The 19,670-nt window shown below is 43.7% G+C and overlaps 2 protein-coding genes across 5 annotated transcripts in view; one reads left to right on the forward strand and one right to left on the reverse strand.

The window, feature by feature from the left end:
• Positions 1 to 8,479, forward strand: part of PUS10 (pseudouridine synthase 10) — a 29,553-nt gene extending 21,074 nt beyond the window's left edge. For all 4 annotated transcript variants that reach the window (XM_065059361.1, XM_065059358.1, XM_065059360.1 and 1 more), the window contains 8 exons: positions 249 to 374; positions 1,398 to 1,454; positions 2,359 to 2,435; positions 2,528 to 2,583; positions 2,709 to 2,826; positions 3,934 to 4,076; positions 4,702 to 4,801; positions 6,129 to 8,479. In XM_065059361.1, the coding sequence (XP_064915433.1) occupies positions 249 to 374; positions 1,398 to 1,454; positions 2,359 to 2,435; positions 2,528 to 2,583; positions 2,709 to 2,826; positions 3,934 to 4,076; positions 4,702 to 4,801; positions 6,129 to 6,167 (716 nt within the window). In that variant the 3' untranslated portion in view covers positions 6,168 to 8,479. The remainder of the gene's footprint in view (positions 1 to 248; positions 375 to 1,397; positions 1,455 to 2,358; positions 2,436 to 2,527; positions 2,584 to 2,708; positions 2,827 to 3,933; positions 4,077 to 4,701; positions 4,802 to 6,128) is intronic.
• The window catches only part of REL (REL proto-oncogene, NF-kB subunit), a 29,603-nt gene continuing 18,262 nt past the window's right edge, over positions 8,330 to 19,670 (reverse strand). The window contains exons 5-10 of the mRNA XM_065059357.1: positions 16,466 to 16,606; positions 12,979 to 13,083; positions 12,473 to 12,685; positions 12,069 to 12,137; positions 11,896 to 11,970; positions 8,330 to 10,884 (exon numbers count right to left, since the gene is read on the reverse strand). Coding sequence (XP_064915429.1) covers positions 10,157 to 10,884; positions 11,896 to 11,970; positions 12,069 to 12,137; positions 12,473 to 12,685; positions 12,979 to 13,083; positions 16,466 to 16,606 — 1,331 coding nt within the window. The 3' untranslated portion in view covers positions 8,330 to 10,156. The remainder of the gene's footprint in view (positions 10,885 to 11,895; positions 11,971 to 12,068; positions 12,138 to 12,472; positions 12,686 to 12,978; positions 13,084 to 16,465; positions 16,607 to 19,670) is intronic.

Here is a 19,670-nt window from a genome sequence, read left to right on the forward strand (position 1 = left end):
GGCTGTACCTGGAGGTCTCACTGCAGGAACAGGCTCTCCAGGGCCACCTTTCATCTCGATACCAAAACTCTGGTCGGTGCAGCAGCATCAGTTTCATCCCATTGCTCTAAAGCTCTGGTCTTAAAACAAGTTTATGCCTGGAACTTTATTTTCGCTCCCATGAAAGTTAAATGCATCGCGCTGTGCAATACTGGAGGTTTTGTACATTGCTTTAGGTTGATTACAGGTAACACAGTTGTTTTTTACAGGAAGATATAATAAATATTCGAGGAACTTACCTCAGACTCCCTGGATTATTGACGGGGAGCGGAAGCTGGAATCTTCCGTCGAAGAACTGATTTCAGAGCATCTAATAGCAGAATTCAAAGCAGATAGTGAGTATCTAGGAGATCTTTTACCGTATGTACTTCTCATCATTACTAGAGTATTTTTTCTTTGTAGCTACTCACTTAATACAAGAATATAAGGGGAAAAAACTATGTTTTTTTTATCTCGCTCTTATCCTTCCAAGTCAAAGCTTGTAAACTTTTCCTATTTATGATCTGTGAGTAATTAGATGACTGCTTTATTTTATACAGTGTCTTTTATCCTTCTAAAATATCTCCTCGGTTGATCTGATGATGCAAATATAATGGTTTTATGTAGTAGTATTTCTGCCTAGCTGTACTTCTTAACGGCCGGCAATTCATAAAGTGACTTATAATGATGGTTTTGCCATCAGTGTTGCATAATATCTTTCCAGCATTCGACCACTTCATGTTCCTTCCCTTCATTCATTTATTTTCTTCAGCGCATAGAGTTCCACAGTTAAATGCTTACCCAGGAATTACCCAGATGAAATAATCGCTGCCCGTACTTTGTTGTGTCCTAGACGTATGATCATAGAAGGTGATTAGGTTGTTGCCCTAATATGACCAGAGAAATGAGAGAGAATAAAAACTGAGGAAAACTTTACACTCTGTATGTTCCCTATGGAGGAAGAAATGGAAATCTTGGAAAGCATCGTGTGTATTTGGGATAAAAAGTTGTGTTTTGGAGGAAGACAGCTCAGTTTGATTTTTATTCGTAGACTTGAATTAGCTGGGTAAGAAATGAACACAATTAATTAGTAAGTAGAATTCCTTTAGGATGGTACTGGGGTACCTTTTTGGACCTTTTCAGGGTTATAACATTCAAGCCAAAGAAGTGGGAATGTTCTTAAAGAAACTTGTGAACCTGATGCAATGGACAATAACTATCCCAGATTTGGTTAAATACCATGTAGGCTTCATTGTTTAATGATGTCTCTTTGAAGTAGGTTTGCAAACAAGTTTAGAAAGAAAGTATTTCACCTTTTAAGCTGTAGGGAGTATTAATGTAAAATAAAACCTTACCTCCTTTGTTCAAATCTGTTACAGGCTTTAATTTTTCTTCCTCTGGAAGAGAAGATGTGGATGTAAGAACCCTGGGCAACGGTAAGGCTTGGAACATCCCTTCTGAAACACAGAAACAAACACAACGGTCAACCAAAGCTCCCCTAAAAGATCTTGCCGAGTGCACAAGCGTGTGACTGACAGGGCACGCTTTGGCATTTTATCATGGAAACATTTTAGTGATACTTAATCTATTCATTCCCAAAGACGTTCCATAAAAAGAGGAGCCCTTTTTCAGTGTCCTTGGCTGCACGGACACCTGCAACCACATAGCTTGTTAAGAGTGGTTATTTTATTCGCTTCCTATTTTTAAGCCATATATGTCAGACTAATTCCTCTCTTGTTTTCTGCTGGGTCCTACTTTGTCTCACTGTCACTGAGGAGCGGGGAAGCCTTCTTTTCTTTTTGAACCTTTATGAAGGTCAGTTGCTTTCCAATACGCTGAAGCTACAATAGCCAAAGGAGGAGGGGAAAGAAAATGTACAAATTAACAATGATGCGTTCCAGTTGCTGCCTGATTTATAGTGTATTTTTTGTCATCGCTTATACTGGGGATCATCCCTGGCCCCGAGGACAGAAATGCGGCGATTGCAACAGATGTTTAGCTGAGGGAGCGGGATTTAACATCATCTTGCACCTGGGCATTGCTGTAGGTGACAGAAAATAAGCTAATTAACTTTTTTTCTGATTTTATTTTTTAATTAGCACAGACTTGTACAAGATGTCTTCTGGGAAGTTGTAATTTGCACTTATTGCTGATACCGGGGTTTAGTAGCCAAAAAAAGTCCCACGTTTCTTTCCTTCCATCTGATGCTACATCCCTAAACCCGCAAGTCCTCTCCCTGTTCTCCTCACAGTCTTCACACCTTCCAACCTTTCCGCATCAATCCAAACGTTCATTTAGAACAACATGTTTTTTGTGTTTTATGACTGCGCATGTTGCCAGGAAGGCCCTTTGCAATCGAGCTTGTGAATCCTCGCAGAATACACTTTACTGCGGAGGAAATGAAGGGGCTTCAGCAGGTAAATCATTTGCACCTCACGGAACTCATAAAGCATGTGTTTCATCCCTAACTGAGCAGCTCTGCTAACTGATTCTGTTTTAAATATCGCAGACAATTAATAACTCTTCAGACAAAATACAAGTTCGAGATTTACAGCTTGTCACCAGGTCAGTATTTATCAGCGCTGGCAAGGGATTTCCAAGCGATGCTCTGGGAGTTCTGCGAGCGTTCTTGCTCACAGCGTCGTATAATTATGCTTATATTATGTGAGTAATTAATTTCTTTTGTTTAGAGAGGCAATTGGTCGCATGAAGGAAGGTGAAGAGGAAAAGACAAAGACCTACAGTGCCTTAATATGGACGGACAAAGCAATACAGAAAGAAGATATCGCATTTCTAGATGATATCAAGGTATCTGCAGCTCTTTGTGCTGGTTTATGTATCACCTGTCCTCGTGCCCTAGGGGAGGGTTTATATAGGTGAAGCCATGGATGCCTCTCTGTGTTATTTTGGTTGATTTTTAGGTTTTGGGGTTTTTTAATGAGGGTTCTTTTTGCTATAGGGACTTTTGTACCTCCTGATCCCCTTCTCACGCTTCCTTACTTGCCCACTGCCAACACCACAAATTATTGGATAATGTTGGCCTTCCAGTAGACCACACAACATTATAAAAAGCAGTGAATGGGAGAGGAGGAAATCTGGCACCCGCGCCCCTTTCTATCCCTTAGATCACGTTCTGTGTAAGGAGCAGAGAACATCTTTTATTCCGCAAGCTCTGAAGCCCTTCCACAGCCACAGCCATTTGGAGCTTGGAATGTTTATGGAAAATAAGGCAAAGAGGCCGTACAAAGTGCTCGCTGGAACAAGCGCGCTGCGCTCATGAGACCTTTCTCCAAATGATGGAGAAGCGTGGTCAGTTTTTGCTGTGCCGCGCTATTTCCTGAGGGCCTTGCTCATGAAATCGTTCTCAGAGCTGTTACAGTTCATGGAGACAACAGTTGTAAATGTTATTTTTTAGCGTGCCCACTCACTGCCTGGAGAGTTGCCATTCAAACTGCTGCATCTCATTTGGGAAAGGGGGTGGGAAACGAACTTTCTAAAAGGCTGTTACAAGATCTAATCTCATTTCTTTTCCCCGACTTTTATTTCTAGGTTGTAGTTTAGACAAAGCGTTTCGTGGGTGGGATTGGGTTTTCTTGATTGCCCCGAGGCTCTCGGTGAGCTTCCAAATCCTGGAGTCATTCCAGCAAAGGACTATGGAGATTTCAAGGTTATTCCTCTGTATTTGTGATGCCATTAGCTTGTGTTCATATGAGGCCTCCTCATTTAGCCTCTGAGATGGTTTTCTTTTTTCCCTTTGATAAACATGGCAAAAATGAGTCTTGCCTCAAGATTACTCAGCTACCATAACACAACATAAAAAAGATGTGACTGCTTCACAATACGTACGACTCTCACAATCTGTGCGGCATGTTGCACATTTCCTTCCCCATTTATTTTGTTACCTTCTTGCGACAGGAATTAAAACTGGACCAGAAGACGCCTCTCCGGGTTCTTCACAGGAGGCCCCTCGCTGTGAGGTGTCGCATCATTCACACCATGAAATCCCAGTACATAGACGAGCATCATTTTCGCCTCCACCTGAAGACTCAAGCGGGAACGTATCCTTAGATACCGTTACACAACACGTTTATGAAACAGGGCACTGATTAGAGTCATTCGGGTAACGAGAAGTTCCCTGCTTTTATCACTGCAGTGTTTCTAAATCCCTGCTCTTCAGCAGCCACGTGTTGCTGCATAATATTTGCTTTTATGTCAGAATTTCACATTCGGGCTTTCCTTTAAAATTGCCACCAGGGTGTGTGTCTTTTTGTGATGACCACTGTAATAAAATGTACTGGTTAAAGATACACTTAAGCTTTGTCTAATTTAACTGATAACTTTTCCCCTTAGAAAATCAGCTTTTCCGCATTATTTAATGCGCTGCAATACGTACTGTAGCTTGCTGCTGCTCACAAGATAGGAGTCTTGTCACAGAATCACCACTCATTTTGGAATAAAATAGAAAATACAGGTCAATAGCGCAGTTTTTTGGCATTTGAGTTAGAAGCCAAGAGTTAGGAAACCTTTTAAAGACATGTATCGGCTTTACAGGACATTCACTGCAAATTGGCTATTTTTTGCTCAAGGCTATTCTTTGCTTTGAGTGTTTTCCACCATAATCTTTTGTTTTACCGTTGGATTTCTTTGTGTTAAAATCCCCCTTTCCTTAGCCTGTGTTTCCAGCTACATTAAAGAATTTGTGCACGGAGACTTCGGAAGAACAAAGCCCAATATTGGCTCCCTACTGAACAGAACCGCCGACATTCTGGAGCTGGATGTAGAAGTAAGTTGTTTGCTGTTTCTCTTTCCTGGAAATCAGTAACGTGGTTGCGTTTGTGAGATGGTTTCAGTGGAATTTCTCTAACCAAATCAACATTCCTTCCCACAGTTAATAGAAAAATGGATGTTAATGCAAAACTTGTGGTTTGTACCACATGTGACAGGCGTCCTCTGCTGAATTTGTGTCGCGGAGGGATGGGAAGACGTAAAATTAATTGATGACAATTATTATTAGCACCCACTGAGCGATGTGACATGTACCACATCGTTTCTTTTCAAAACCGAGTCAGATAAAAATAGGAGGAGCTCAAACTTCCTCTTTCAGTGCTGGTTCAAACCCAGCAAGAAATTACATCTATTTGCTTGCTGGAGCCAGATGAAAAAAACCCTACATTTATTGTGGTTAAAAGAAGGTACGTAGAGATACGGATTTAATATTTAACGTAGCGGTTTGGCGAGGTTTATTTAAAAATGGCTTTTCATTTCAAGCAGCCAATGATCAGCGTGCTTGTCGTCATGTATTTCTGGAAAACTGCCCACGTGTTACATTTGGCAGAGCAACCACGGAGGGGTTTTTGTGTATTTTTAGTAGGATAATGCAGAAAAAGAAGTTGCAGAGGGCACTAAAGTGACAGCTGGAAACAGGGCTGATAAGCATCGCTCTGGTATGGTTTGGCGTCGCTGCCATCGGCCATAACCGTCAAAGATGTCTAGGGACTTGAAAATAATTAGTCACCTTGCTAATAATGCGTTTTAGCTCAGCCTAAGAGCCTAATCCTTCGCTGAAGCTGGAGATTAGGCAAGGAGTAGCTGTGATTAACGCAGGCAGTGCTGAACCAAGGCGGTAACGTGCGGCGGCGCGATGGCAAAGGGCGATACGCTGGTAGCGCAGGGTGTGCTGGGTTTGGAAGAGCATGAGCAACAAGGTCATGGCCAAAGGGAACCGGAGATGTGGCCTCAGGGAGGAAAGACGTAATCCAAGTTGTAATGATTACGACATTTCCTTCTATTAAGGTGTCAGGTGTGTTCTGTCCCTTTTGATTAACAGTTAACGACGTTGCCTGGATAACTCTTGCACATAATACTTGACAGCTTATTCTTTAGGTCTAGTCTTGCTCAGGAGGCAGATTTAGGGACAGGTGATGGTTTTCTACTCAAGCCTTGCCTGCACTGCCCAATACCCCAATAATTCTGTGGCATTAATTAAGTCAGTTGTTTCACATTGTAAAGGCCCGTCTGCAGGATGGATAGAAGATGATTCACTTTTTTATATATATGTAAAATAGCAACTCTGCTGATTTTTGCCTATTTTTTTTCCCCTGCTCTTCTAGTCCGTTGACGTTGATTGGCCTCCAACCCTGGATAATTAACTTCTCCAGCTGGGACGAGGAAGAAGCGGCTTCTCTGGTTCCTGAGCACTTTACAGCTCTACCGGTTGGGTGCAAAGTGTTTCTCTTGAACATTTGGATCATGTTGATCTGCCAGGTTGATTCGTACTTGGAATCAACTTTAAACACTCTGGGAGAGGTAGGGGTCGTTCAGTCTCTAGCCTTATTTTTAGTGCTTCTGTGCATCAAAACCATTTTGGTAAGCTGGCGTATTGATAATTTTTTAAAGTGATTAAGAAAAAGTTAAATGGCGTAACGTGCAAATAGTGTACGGAGCAAGTACATCAAATATGCTTTCTGCAGTAGTTTAAAATGTTTTAATTAAAAATAACCCTCCCTCAAGCCAGGTTTTCTTAAACTCTTTTTATATGGGATGCTGCAGCTTGCTTGTCTTGAGATGGGACAAAATGTCTCCCAGCCAAAGAACTTTTCAAAAGGGAAAAATAAAACAGTTTTCAGAGGAAAACTTTGCATGTAAACCCAAGTTTTTCTCATTTAAAAACATGAGCGATGCTTCCTGGAAACAGCAGTTGAGGTTCTTGAGGCCTGAGCAGCCCTTGGCCCTGCTGGGAGTCCTGTGCAGGCGCAGGGTTTCCCCACTGAGTCACCACATGTGAAAAGATTGGGAACTCCTTGCTCTGAAGAAAAATAGGAATACCAAGAACCTCACGGTACAGGCAAATACAAAATGTACCGAAGAACTGAGAGAGCAAGACAGATAATAAGCTTTAGTTTGTAGCATAATAGGTTTTTTCTAGTCAACCACCACCTGGGAACTTGCCTTGAATAGGGACAACCTGAGTTTTCCTCTTTGCTTGTGTGGTTTTCAATGTTTCCTGCAAAGCAACACCTACATCTCTAAGGAAAAGCCACTCGGATGCCTGTACCACATTAATCCGTTAGGAAGCTGCTTCTGCTGACCTGAAGTACAGAAGAGACTTCAACTATTGACAAGAAATTAAGGTTTGGAATTTAAGGGCTCTTTGTTAATTCACATTTCAGAAATAAAGAGGTAATATTTGCCAAGACAAAGCACTGTTTGGGGACAGGAGGATGACTGAGATGTCTTACCTTCCATTCACTGCTGCCAGGAGCTCACAGAAAACAGCTGCATGAAAGCTGAAGGCTCAAAAAAGGCATTAATGAAACGTTTTCAAGGAGCTGCTAAAAACTGATCTTGAAAAATGAGTCTAAATATTACACACTCTGCCTGGGACGGGCTGTCAAAACTTGACTCTCATCATTTGTTTCCCTGGTCCACTCAAATGTAGTTCAGAAGCTCCTGGTTTTCTGACATAAAAATAATAGGGACATGATTCAGACAGCAATAGTTTGTTGTTTTTAATCTTAAAGCTGTTATGAGCAACAGATTCCAGGAGCAGTTGTCTCAGATAATAATCTGTACCCAGAAAGGAAGTGTCGTGAATGATGGAAAACTTAAGAAACTGAATGCAGAAAACAAACAAAAGAGAATTTCAGTCTCGTCTCCGAGTTCTTGAAACTCCAAGCGAGCTAAAATATGATTTATAAATTCCAATATAAGGGCAACGAGGCCGAAGCAGCAAGCAGAGCAGCTCTTGTGCATGGTACGTTATCGTGGTGACAGTGGCGATCACGTTAAGAGGCAAAGCGCAGCTAGTCAAGGCTATAAATATCGCACTAAATGTGCTGAGCCCGATCCCTTGTCCACACAACACAGAACAGTCCATCAGAAACTCCCAGATTTCTTATTTTTACGATAAATGTGAAGCATCCAAATGAGGGGGGAAAAGCTGATGATGCAAATATCTCTTTAGTTATTGTCTGGTGATCATGTGAAAAAATGAAGAGATGTGATCTGTTCTCCTTGAACTTTGCTTGAAGTCTGCGGATTGTCATACAGGGTAAACACCTTGACCGATCGGTCTGTAACGGATATTGCAGCAATAATGTTGTACTTCGGCCTTCACCTTCTTTTTTAAAAGTGAAACACCTTTGTGAGTCCTCAAAGAGGATGTTTTGGGAGAATAAGATTTAACTTTGTCCAGGATAAGGAACCCGTAACCCACCTTGTGGCAGCGCTCCGGCTTTGCTGCGTCTCCGATCTCAGGCTGCACAAGCTGAGTACTTGGCATAACCAGTTTTTTAATTACCAAACCGACTCGTTTACAAAGGAAAACAGAACTTTGAAAATATTTAATTATACAGTAAAAACAAATTGTGCTATTGAGAGCTTACTATGAAGTGAGTAAAATGTTTACATTTACTATGCTTACAATTGAGAACTTCAAAAATAAAACTGAATAAACAACACATTTCAAGCTTCCTTTGTATTTCTTTGGCCTTTCGATTACTCAAGACAGCAGAGGAGCTCCAGAAAAGGGGACGTGTGATGCAGGAATGAGGAGAAACCGCTTTAAGACACAGAGATTTAATTCTTTGCCTTGTGCGCTGGGACCTCAGGGAAGCACTTTGCCAAAATTCCCATGGTCTAAGGAGCACGTTCCGTCCAACCTGGGGAATCGGTGTCACCACCTTATTGCTTCGAACGCGACGAATTCCTGCGGTTAGAGAGTCGCTGCTTTCCTAGAAACCAGCGTTTTTTTGGAGCTCCTTTCTGCTTTGCGGAGAACTGTACGTCTCAAGCGGCTTTTTTGATGTGGGGTCGTGTTTTTTATACCCAACTGTGCTTTTTTTATTGCTTCATTGCATGGGGCAGCTTTATGTTGGCAAACAGTAACGATTAGATTCTTCGGCCTTGTCTGCGATATAAAACATCCGTACAACTTAAGAAATACACTCTCATATTGCTCGCTGTGTTGCTTCTTAAAATAATATTAATAATAATAATAATACTAGAATGGCCAAGCCCTATAATGCAGAGTGTCTTACCCAGCCAGTTATGTCCAGGCGAGTCGCGACCAAACATCTCGCAACTCAGGCTAAGGATGAAAACTGGAAATGGAAGGAAGTTCCGGCTTCTGACACAGCGAGGAGTGTTTTTAGTTAGTGCTGACGCCCTAAAATTGTTAATAAATGTTACCTGGGGGTCGCCCCCGGAGCTTTTTTGCAAGGAGGCAGAGCATGAGCCTTTCTTTCTATTTTTAAGCAGTCACTTGCATAGCAGGAAACTGCCGGGTACCTGAGGAAACAGGGAGATGCTTCGCCTCAACGTATTTCTGCAGTTCAGAATATTATACATCCACACAAAAACAACGTGCAGAGAAATAAGAGCGTGTGCTCCCTTCCTAAAGCAACAGGGGTTTATCGTCTCAAACAGTGCACTCGGCCTGGCGTGCAGAGAAGTCCGTCCTTTCTGTTCGTTCTCTTGTGCAGTGATTCATTTACAACAGACTATTTAAAACAAAAACAAACAAACCTCAAACCTTCCGGTCTTTTAAAATATATCTAACAATGACATAGTCATTAAAAAAATTTTAAGAGTAAATTTGCCGTCAAAGCAAATGGAGTCTGGTGAAAACGTGAAAAAAAAAAACCATCAATGGATAATCTTCTTTTACTAGAAGAATATTGTATATGGAAGAGCGTAAGAAACCTAAACCTTTTAAGGAAGTTGAGCAAAACTGAGTCGTTAGGTGAGTCTGAGCGACAGTGCCCACGTGCAGGGTTTTTTCCTAATTCCTGTCCTAGCAAAATTCCATTTCCCTAACAATTTTAACCCTGTGAAGATGTGAAATTTAACCCTTCTGAAGAAGCTTTTACAGTCCCCAAAGGCGAGCAAGATTGAAGTGTTAACAGTTCCCTTTCCCGACAGCGTAAAAAACCCACATACAACATACTTTTAAGGTACAGAACCCCAAAGCTTACTCCCAACCTCTCGTCTTTACGCGCACCAGTCTTTAAGCTGCAATATGTAACCTCAAGTTGTATCATAAAACTTGCATAGTAGCATTTAGAAGGAGAAAGCAGGGACTCCAGAAGAGTAAGTTCCTCCTCTTCACACAGGTGAAAAGCTCTACGTACCCAGTTCCTCAGGGGTTGTAACTCTGTAAGATGCTTTCGAGTTGGTAGGACTGATAGAGCTCGTCGGTGTGGACACCCTCGGTGTCGTAGAACTGGTTGTCTGCAATGCTGTTCTGGTGGGTTTGGAACGGGTTGGTGGAGAGTCTCGAGTCGCTTAAAACTTGGTCTATAAAACCGTAAACTCCTGGATCGGCTACGTTAGGCTGAGGATTAACAGCTGTGCTGCCCGGGGCTGCTCCAGGCACCTGGTGCAGCTGCTGCCTGGGGTTGCTGGTGTTTAACACCGGATTGTACTTGTCAAAGTTGATGCTGGTGCAGTTCATGTCATCGGTCTCCATGCTGGTCGCGGAGACGCTGCCGGGCCCGACGCCGTTACCAGAAACGCTCTGCATGTCCGCGCTCGCCACCGCCGCCGCTCCCAGCCCGTTCGCGCCGCCGAAATTCTGGTAGAAACCCGGATCCTTCTCATCAGGCCAGCTGAGAGGGTTGTCGTGGAAAGTGGTGAGCGAGCCACTGGCCGTGGCCGCGGGCTGAGCCAGCTCGAAGCTGCTCTGGGGGTGCGTGCCCAGCAGGCCGGCCGGAGCCGGGGTGCTGCACCAGTGCTGCCAGCACGAGGGGAGCGGCTCCTGCTTCCCCGCGCCCGCGGGCTGGTTGGGCAGTGGGTTGTAGAGCTGGCTGGTGTTGGACAGGGTTCCCAGCCCCGGCAGCAGCAGCGCGGGTGAAAAGAGGTTTGGTTCTATGGAAAGATAGGACTGCGTTTTAATGCCATTTCAAAAAATGTTTTTAAAATTACAAAGGGTGAAAAAGCAAAGCAAAACCGGTGCGATATTAGTAAGAGATGATATCACAGAATGTCAGGGGTTGGAAGGGACCTCGAAAGCTCGTCCAGTGCAATCCCCCCATGGAGCAGGAACACCCAGATGAGGTTACACAGGAAGGTGTCCAGGCGGGTTGGAATGTCTGCAGAGAAGGAGACTCCACAACCCCCCTGGGCAGCCTGGGCCAGGCTCTGCCACCCTCACCGGGAAGAAGTTTATTCTCAAATTTACATGGAACCTCTTGTGTTCCAGTTTGAACCCATCACCCCTTGTCCTGCCATTGGTTGTCACTGAGAAGAGCCTGGCTCCATCCTCCTGACACTCACCCTTTCTATATTTATAAACATTAATGAGGTCACCCCTCAGTCTCCTCTTCTCCAAGCTAACAAGACCCAGCTCCGTCAGCCTTTCAAATGTTCATTTGCACTTTTGTACTTGCTCAGCTGGGTGGACTCCAGATTTCTGGGCAGCAGCAGGACAGCTATTCCACCCACCCACCCCCTCTGCGGGCGACAGCTCCACTGAACTAAAGAACTGATGGGTTTAGCGTGCAGACTCAAAAGTAGCAGCGTCTTACAGGAAGAAACCCTCAAAGAATATTAGAATTTCAAGCAAAGAGGCGGGAAGGCTGACAACTGAGGGTACATCTGAACGTACCCTCTGAACACAGAGAAAAATCAGCCATTATTTAAATTAAGGCTGCAAGCCAGCAAAGCTAACGATGAAGAAGGTGTAGCCCGCTCCTGTGCCAAGGGGAAGGTGCCACGGCTGAGGCTTTGAGAAGAATCTGGAGGAAGAGGAGTGGGGAAGTAAGAGAGCGGAATTCCTGCTGCCTCGGGAGCCTCCGTGCCCCCAAAAAACGCCCTTCCCGCAGCAATCGGGCAGGATTTGTGACAAACCGCTGTCAATCGGGACACGCAAAAACCCACCTTTCTTAATCAGCTTCCCTTCAGGAGCCACAGTGGGGAATGGAGCTACTTTGGGCCTCTCTGTCGCGTTTGATCCTGCGATGGAAGAAAGCACGAATGTTTGCTTTTGTATTAAATAACTCCATCTAAATCTGAGTTCGCTCGAACAAAAGAAAGACAAATAGTTTCCTTACCACAGTCCTGTATGAGCTTTTGCCAAGCCAACGTTGATCTTTGCCTTTTGGCTTTGTTGCCATACGGGTCTACAGAGAAAAAGAGCAGAAGGAAGAAGTGTCAAGTTTCTCTTTGATATAATTAGTAAAGAAACTTCCTAAAACTTACACTAGTGGCCTCTAGTTGTAGTAAAATACATTTAAAGAAAAATATTTCAGACATGACAGCACTAACCAAGCCAATGTTATTAACAGTGATTCTTGATATGCACATTGAAAGAGGGAGCAAATTGACTAGCGTTATTTTTAAAAACAAAAATCTGCTTTGTAGCAGTAGTGTGGTAGAATTCTTACTAATTAAGCTACTGTTTGTTATCAACACGAGTTCTGCCCCGCTACAGGCTTTTCAGAAAACTGGAACATACCCTTTTCATCTGGCAGGTATCTGAAATCCATCGGTTCGCTGACTTCCTGGTCCGAAGGTCTTCGCAGCTGCATCTTCACCGTGACGGGCTCGGTGATGTCCCTGAGAAACGGCGGCGTCCTGAACACTATCGCAACTTGACGGTGAACGTCGGCTTGGGAGAAGGAACCTTTGGCCTCCCAGTTGTCCAAGACAAACCTGACTTCTATGTCATCTGCTCCATGAGAAACACAAGATGCTTGTTAAGCTGAAGGACTGAAAACTTGCAGCAGAAAAAAAGGGGAAAGGGGAATAAAAATAGGAATCTGACTCAGGATTCAGATGAAAAGTGACTTTAAAGGCACTGAGTATCTTTTGGAGGTGCTGAGAGCCCTCAGAGCTCTTCTGCCCAGCAATAAAACCAAACCACTTACACAGGAGTGTGGTGAAGGGCTTCAGTTCTCCGGCCAGAAAGTGGCAGCGTCAGCCATTTGGGACAAAGGGAACGAAATAAAGAGTCAAGATTACCTTTCTGAACCTTGTCACACAGCAGAAATATTTCATCTCCTCCTTTTACACTCCCACAGTTCTTGTTCACGCGACAAATTCTCAATTCTGCGGTGTTGGGAGCTCCTGGAGAGGAACAGATAATAAAGAGAGGGAAGGGGAAGGGGAAGGGGAAGGGGAAGGGGAAGGGGAAGGGGAAGGGGAAGGGGAAGGGGAAGGGGAAGGGGAAGGGGAAGGGGAAGGGGAAGGGGAAGGGGAAGGGGAAGGGGAAGGGGAAGGGGAAGGGGAAGGGGAAGGGGAAGGGGAAGGGGAAGGGGAAGGGGAAGGGGAAGGGGACACAACCCCAAATCCACCCCACATCAGTTGCTCCGTGCAGGAAATTCAGAAATTCCTAAGTTCTGTGGTCCTACAGCTCTTGGCACCTCCAGACTCAAGATAGCAGTGCAGCTGTGCCACTTACTCGCTAAATATTCTAGAGTAGTCTTAAAATACGCCTGAATGAAGTTATTGTGCTCAATGCTGCTGCCCTTTGAGCTGTAGAATTCAAAGCAGTTCTCTGAGGGACAAATTACCTGCTACCAGTGCTAGCGAGTCAAGAAAATTCTCTTATTTGAGCATCAGACATGTTTGGTCATCAACCCTCTCCTCTGTTGCCCTCTCTAGGTGTTTGAGAACAGGTCTACAGAGTTTAACTGTCACTCCTTTACTCAGAAGAGCAGATTTCATCCCCAAATGCTCAAATTTCAAGTCCAAACTGGCTGTATGTGGATGTTTTGGATGCAGAGCTGCCCTGGGGTAGCATCGTATGTCACAATAAATGAAGCACCAGCCAAATGTGCACAGTGTGCCCCAGCAACCCGACGGCCACAGGGAATCGTGTGGGATGGACAAAAGCTGTCAGCACGAACAGCCCCCTCGGAGCTTTGTGGGCTGCGTGACCATTTATTTAAAAGGGCACTAATGGCACAAGATAGTGATTCAGAAGTGACAAAGAACAACAAAAAAACCACAAAACAAACAGAATGGAAAAAAACGTCTAGAATTTCAAGTTCACCCCCTGTGCCTATAGGTTGTCTCAATAGTTTTAAGTACGTGAGCGCAGACCAATTTTAAGCCCCTGTCTTCATTTAACATCCGAAGTAACTGATGCTCATCTTTCTGCTGCTGTCTGTGCCCATATTCACTGCACCTTCTTCCACTCCTCAAAGTCCAACAGAACAAAACTACCCCGTGCCATGATGTTCTCTCATCTCCTTTTATCAAGACGTGCTCCAGATGTGTTTAAAACATCTGGGAGGATCCGGCTGGCGCCTAAAAACAGATCCTCACGCTGCCACAGAGACGTGAGGCCGCACCACCACGTGCTCCCCGTTCTGGGCATGGAGATGAAATACAAAACCAAAGCTCACGGTGTCACCCTTCAAAAAAACCCAACAAATTAAGCTACTTTATACTCTTCTATACTCTCAGTTTGAGTCAATTCCTGCCCGGTTGCTCAGGGTACAGTACAGGTACACTGCAGAACAACACACGCTACGCTTGAACCAGAGCTCCCGGTAACCTCAGCCCAAAATGACGTAGTTACTATCTGCAGCCATTACTATCACTACTATTAGGAGAAGCAGCTGGTACAGCCTCATCTACTACATGACATACGCCACTTCATTTGCTGAATGAATCAGAAACTTCGAAGGGAGGGGAAACAAAACAAACCCAGAAACAGCGCAGCATCATATGACTGGCAGCGTCATTGTGTGTCTTTCACAGGAAGGGTAAATTAGGAATTGCAAGAAATGGCCTAATTTTACCTTTGTTTCACTTCTGTATGCTCAAACAGCACTTGATGTCTTTTTAACAAGTTTTTGAGAAGGTCTCCTAGGCCGGAGTTTGTTCTTTTATCTTTAGACAAGGAATTGGGAAGGGACAATGAATAAAGTCTGTGTCGGGGCAGGAACGCTGCGACCGGCACCACGCTCCCCGTGGCCTCTTCTTCCCCCATCACCTCGACTCCTGCCCAATTCCCGCTCCTTGTTCCCCAAAAGCACATCCCTGGTAACAAATTCCTAGAAAAACGAGCTTCTCACCAAAAATCCCGTCACTTTCCACAAGGGCAGAACAATGTTGTCCCGAACCGCGTTTCTCAGAAACGGCAAAGCCGCTTTATCTGACTCTTCCCAAGAGTTTTCAGCGTGGTAAGTTAATGCAACTTGGGAAATTTCTCTTCAAAACCAGTCAACATCAGACACAACTGAAAACAGAAGCTGCCTGTAATACTGAATTTTATAAACCTGCAGGCTCTGCCTTGGTATTACATTCACATTATTCTTATGTATCTCTACTACAGCAGGTACAAAGTTCTAGAAAGTTAAGAAAATACTGGATTTAAAACATGCAAGCTCTGAATAACTTGTTGTGCCTGATCTGAACAGATTTGTGAAAGCCTGATATCCAATTTGCAAGCCTGTTGTACTGCACAGTTTTATCTTTTATCTACAGTTCCAACCTGACCTTACCCAGCCCCGTGTGACAGCGCAGGTTTAAAAGGCCAACATTTTAAAGAGAAGTTCAGATCCAGGCAAGAGCCGCGTAACTTTTATGATTTGTGGTGGCAGCTAAGCGCTGTTTTATTTACACCACTGCTATGTTACGTGGAGGATTTTAGAAACCTATAGTATATCAGCAGCTGCCCACACACTCCCCCGCTGAAAAACCAAAAGCTTCCCCCACCACGCAGCGATCTGTCATCTCAGCAGCTTAGCAAAGGCTGACGTCAAGCAACGCAGACGAGTAATCATGATTTGGCACATTTCTAAATGGCAGCTGAGGCGTAGCTGCAAATCTCCTACATCGATTTGATCTCAACCCTCATTACTCCGGTACTACAAGGGTTCTCACTAACACAATGCACACAGGTACGAGTTCTGGGTAATTCTAGAAGAGACTCTAAAAATACCAAGAAGGCCCTGAGTTCATGTTCAACGTTTTCATAGCGATGCAATTCTAACATTGACTTTATCAACTGGAGAACTCCTTTTATTCAGTAGCTTCTGCTAAAGTAATGACCTTAAGTATTTAACGTGGACATAATTTCACTGCAGAAATAAAAACAACTGCCAGAAAGTTTCCAATTATTAAAATAGTTCTGCTGTTCTGCTCCAGGAGGAAAGTCTGAGGGACAAATCCTCAACTGCAGTGACCTGCTAAAGCCGTTCAGACACCCAGTTTTGTGGAAAATGGTGCCAAGAAGGAGCGTTTTGCTCCTGCACTCTACAGAACACGATCAAACATTCCCTACTTACCTGAAATACACTGAAAATAGCAATGACCAGGATGCAAAAGGGACATATAAAAGTGCTAAAACCGTTTCCCAATGGGATAAATCTTGAGAAAGAGTCACAGAAGTGACCCAGAAACCCCAGAAACTGAAATTTTTCATCCCAAGCAAAAAGAGAAAAACAAAAGGGAGGAAAGAAATAAATACCACGCGTTTGACTGAGTTGGTACTTACTGTTGTCATAGATGGGGTTGGAAATCAAAGGAGGAAGAGCTATGGTGTAGTTGCCGTGTTCGTCGGGGAGGAAGGCCTGGAAGCAGAGGCGGACGACGTTGAGATCGTACTCGTCGATGTTGTGCAGCTGTTCTTCGGGCACTGAACGGTAGAAGGAAAGACAAGACAAGTCACCAAAACCAGCAGTAATTCCTCGACAAACTGGGGGTGAATCTCCACCGGTAAAAGGTGGCTTCACAGGGGCTGCATGAATACATTTCTGGTACGCAGTAAATGATGCAGGAACCTTTTAACGCTTTCCCATCATCAAACAAGGCAAAACTGTCCCAGATGTCCAGCTGTTTCTGGTGTCTCGTTTCCTCACCTTGCCTTCCAGAGCAGTTTCAAGCATCTACGGTTTAGAAGTCATGCCTTGGACACGCTTCTCTCTCACTTGTGCACGATCAAATTTACAAAATGAATGCTGCTGCCAAACAGAGATCTTTCAATACAAATAATCCTAAGATACAGCTCAAGATTTTCAGCAACAGTGAGAGATTTCTGCTACATGAAATCATCATTTTCCTCTAGAAACTGAGATGGAAAAACAATCAGAAGGCAGTTTTTGGGAGCAAGAACGAAGACGAAACAAAACAAACTATCTCCTCCTGTCCCATCAGCATCTCAGTAGCGTTCAGAATACTGATTAATGGCGTCATTATGATATAATCTCATAATACAACAAGCAAACCCTTGCTGGAAAGGATCCATTTCCTTAGTGTAAAACATTAATAGCATAACCCAAGCTCAGCATTTCAGTTTTGTTCATTTCTTCACTTACTTTAGTTTCAAGACACAGGACCTCAGATATAACCACTGAACATTTCACATACTCGTAGCTTAACAAGTGACTCTGGGATCAGCAGCCCTCTCCGAATTCAAAGTTTCCTTTAAGGTCTGACATTAACTATTATATTGACATTCAATGAAAAACCCAGTTAATTTCATTTATGTAGAAGTACCGATAATTAAAATAATTTAAAGCGGCTCTCTTTTCCAATTCCCTACGGTGACCAAGTCCATGGGCCACAACCTCTCGGTTTCACTCCTTCCCCTGCCCTTTCAAAGGCCTCTTACAAGAATAAAAGACGAAAGGTGCCAGCGATAAGAAGCCGGGGGATCACCCGGTGCCGATTAGATTGCAACGCTCCCACCTTTAAGGTTTATCAGCGGGTCGGTCTCCACCCCGCCACCAGTGGGGTTCCACAGGGCCTACTTGAATGGTTTATTCCTTTCACCGTCTGATGGTGTGAAATAATAAATGCACCCAGCTCAGAATATCTTCCACGGGCGTTTTTAGTCTTTCTTGTGGCCTGGATAACTCAGTTTCTCCTGGTCTCTATTGTAAAGATAAAATAAACCACCTTTCCCTTTTCAAAGTCCATGATCTGATGTATTTCAAGGCAAACACACCAGCGAGTACCAAACTAAGCAGCAATTACAGATGTAACTTCAGAAACGATGCTGCCCAGGGGAGTTCTGCCACTGTATCACCAGATATGCAAAGTTCTATAATTTAAGGTGTTTCATTAATAATAACTTAATAAAAACAGGATCTTTAGGAAACAGGTTGGGCCCATACAGCCGTTCAGCCTCACACGGCTTTGGCAAGAAACAAATTGCTGCGTCCAGCTCATCGTGTTACAGCAATAAAACCCAACTGCTTCTAATTTGACTCTTCTTATAAATGATTTAATACAATTAAAAAAACCAATCTGGAGTTTGAAAGAGGAAGCGCTCAGTCAAGACTGATTCCTCTCGGGTTATTTTTAACCAGATGAGAAGAACATAACAGAGCAAAGAAAAAGGAGAACAAGACAGCTGCAACTCCATCTTGTGACGACACAATTGAAAATATAGAGGCTACATTCCGCCTTCCTGTAAATTTCAAACCATATTGCATTCCCGCCTAAAAGACAATCATGCAAACAAAATAAAATGTTGTTATGCGAGCTGACACCTTCAGAATATTAAAAATAAACAAAAATGAGGCGGACAAACAGTGTGAGTAATGCCTGGAGCGTGGCCGTACGGAGGATGCTCGCGTTATTTCACCGACTTCTGCGGGGAAGGACAACAGATGGGGTTAAACCTGACAAACCTGAATTTATTCTAGTTGGGAAAAGACCGGAGGAGAAAAGCAGCCGCTCCATCAACCCCTGCGAGCTCGGCGGTGAAACCGGTGACGTGACACACGTGGAGTTAAAAAAGCGTCGCAGGATGCGGTGTGTCGAGGGCAGATACGGTAAAAAGAGGCTCCGAGGCGACACACGAATAAAAGGAAGGAGAGCTCTGTTTTTGGCGAGGGTTCAACTTCCTCCTCTGAGTGCAGCACCACACCTTTTGTGTCTTCATATGAACCCAACCGAAAGAGCTGGAATCCAACCAACAAGCTGCGTTTGCTTCTGTGATGGCCCAATCTAATAAGAAACTGGCCTTAACCCGGCAGAAATTCATTTTCCGTAGTTGTCTATGCAAACAGGAGCACACGAAGGAACGTTTGTACGCGCAAGTGGTGCTTTCGAAAGTAACGCTTAGCAACTCAAACACAGGGAAATAAACATATTATTCCAAAATAATTAAACATTTTAAAATAATTAAAATTCTAACTATTATGGATGCAAAAAAATATATCCATAAAAACACCACCAGTGCAATGGAAAAAGGAAACTAACTCCGCTCACCAAGATTCTTGCAATAGGATTTAAAAAATGGTATCTAGATTTATAATCAAACCTGGGGAGTATTTATGAACTGTTCAACCTGAAAGGGGCTACAATAACCAGTAAATTCCTTTTCTTTATAAATCTGTTTACAACTCTTCTGAAATAAACACTGATTCCCCAATTTAAAAAATAATTACCTTTGAAATAATTCTCTAAACCAATACCCACTATCATGGAAAGAGACTGATACAGTCCCGGTGTGGGCACAAAACACGTTAAACCATTGATCTTTCCAACCTGAGGCGGCTGATCTGAGCAGCCCCCGCGACACAGGCCTGAGGTTTGGGTTGTCCCCACCTCAGAGATTTGTGTCACTAAAGCCCAGAGATGCCCCCACTGCGTTTCTACCAAACGAGATAAATCCTATAAAAAACAATCGGAGACTTTCTGCGTCCGACCCACCAAAACGCAATTCCAACTTTGGGCACAAAGTTGAAGAC

The sequence above is a fragment of the Columba livia genome, chromosome 3, assembly GCF_036013475.1.
Source record: "Columba livia isolate bColLiv1 breed racing homer chromosome 3, bColLiv1.pat.W.v2, whole genome shotgun sequence".
Taxonomy (NCBI): domain Eukaryota; kingdom Metazoa; phylum Chordata; class Aves; order Columbiformes; family Columbidae; genus Columba; species Columba livia.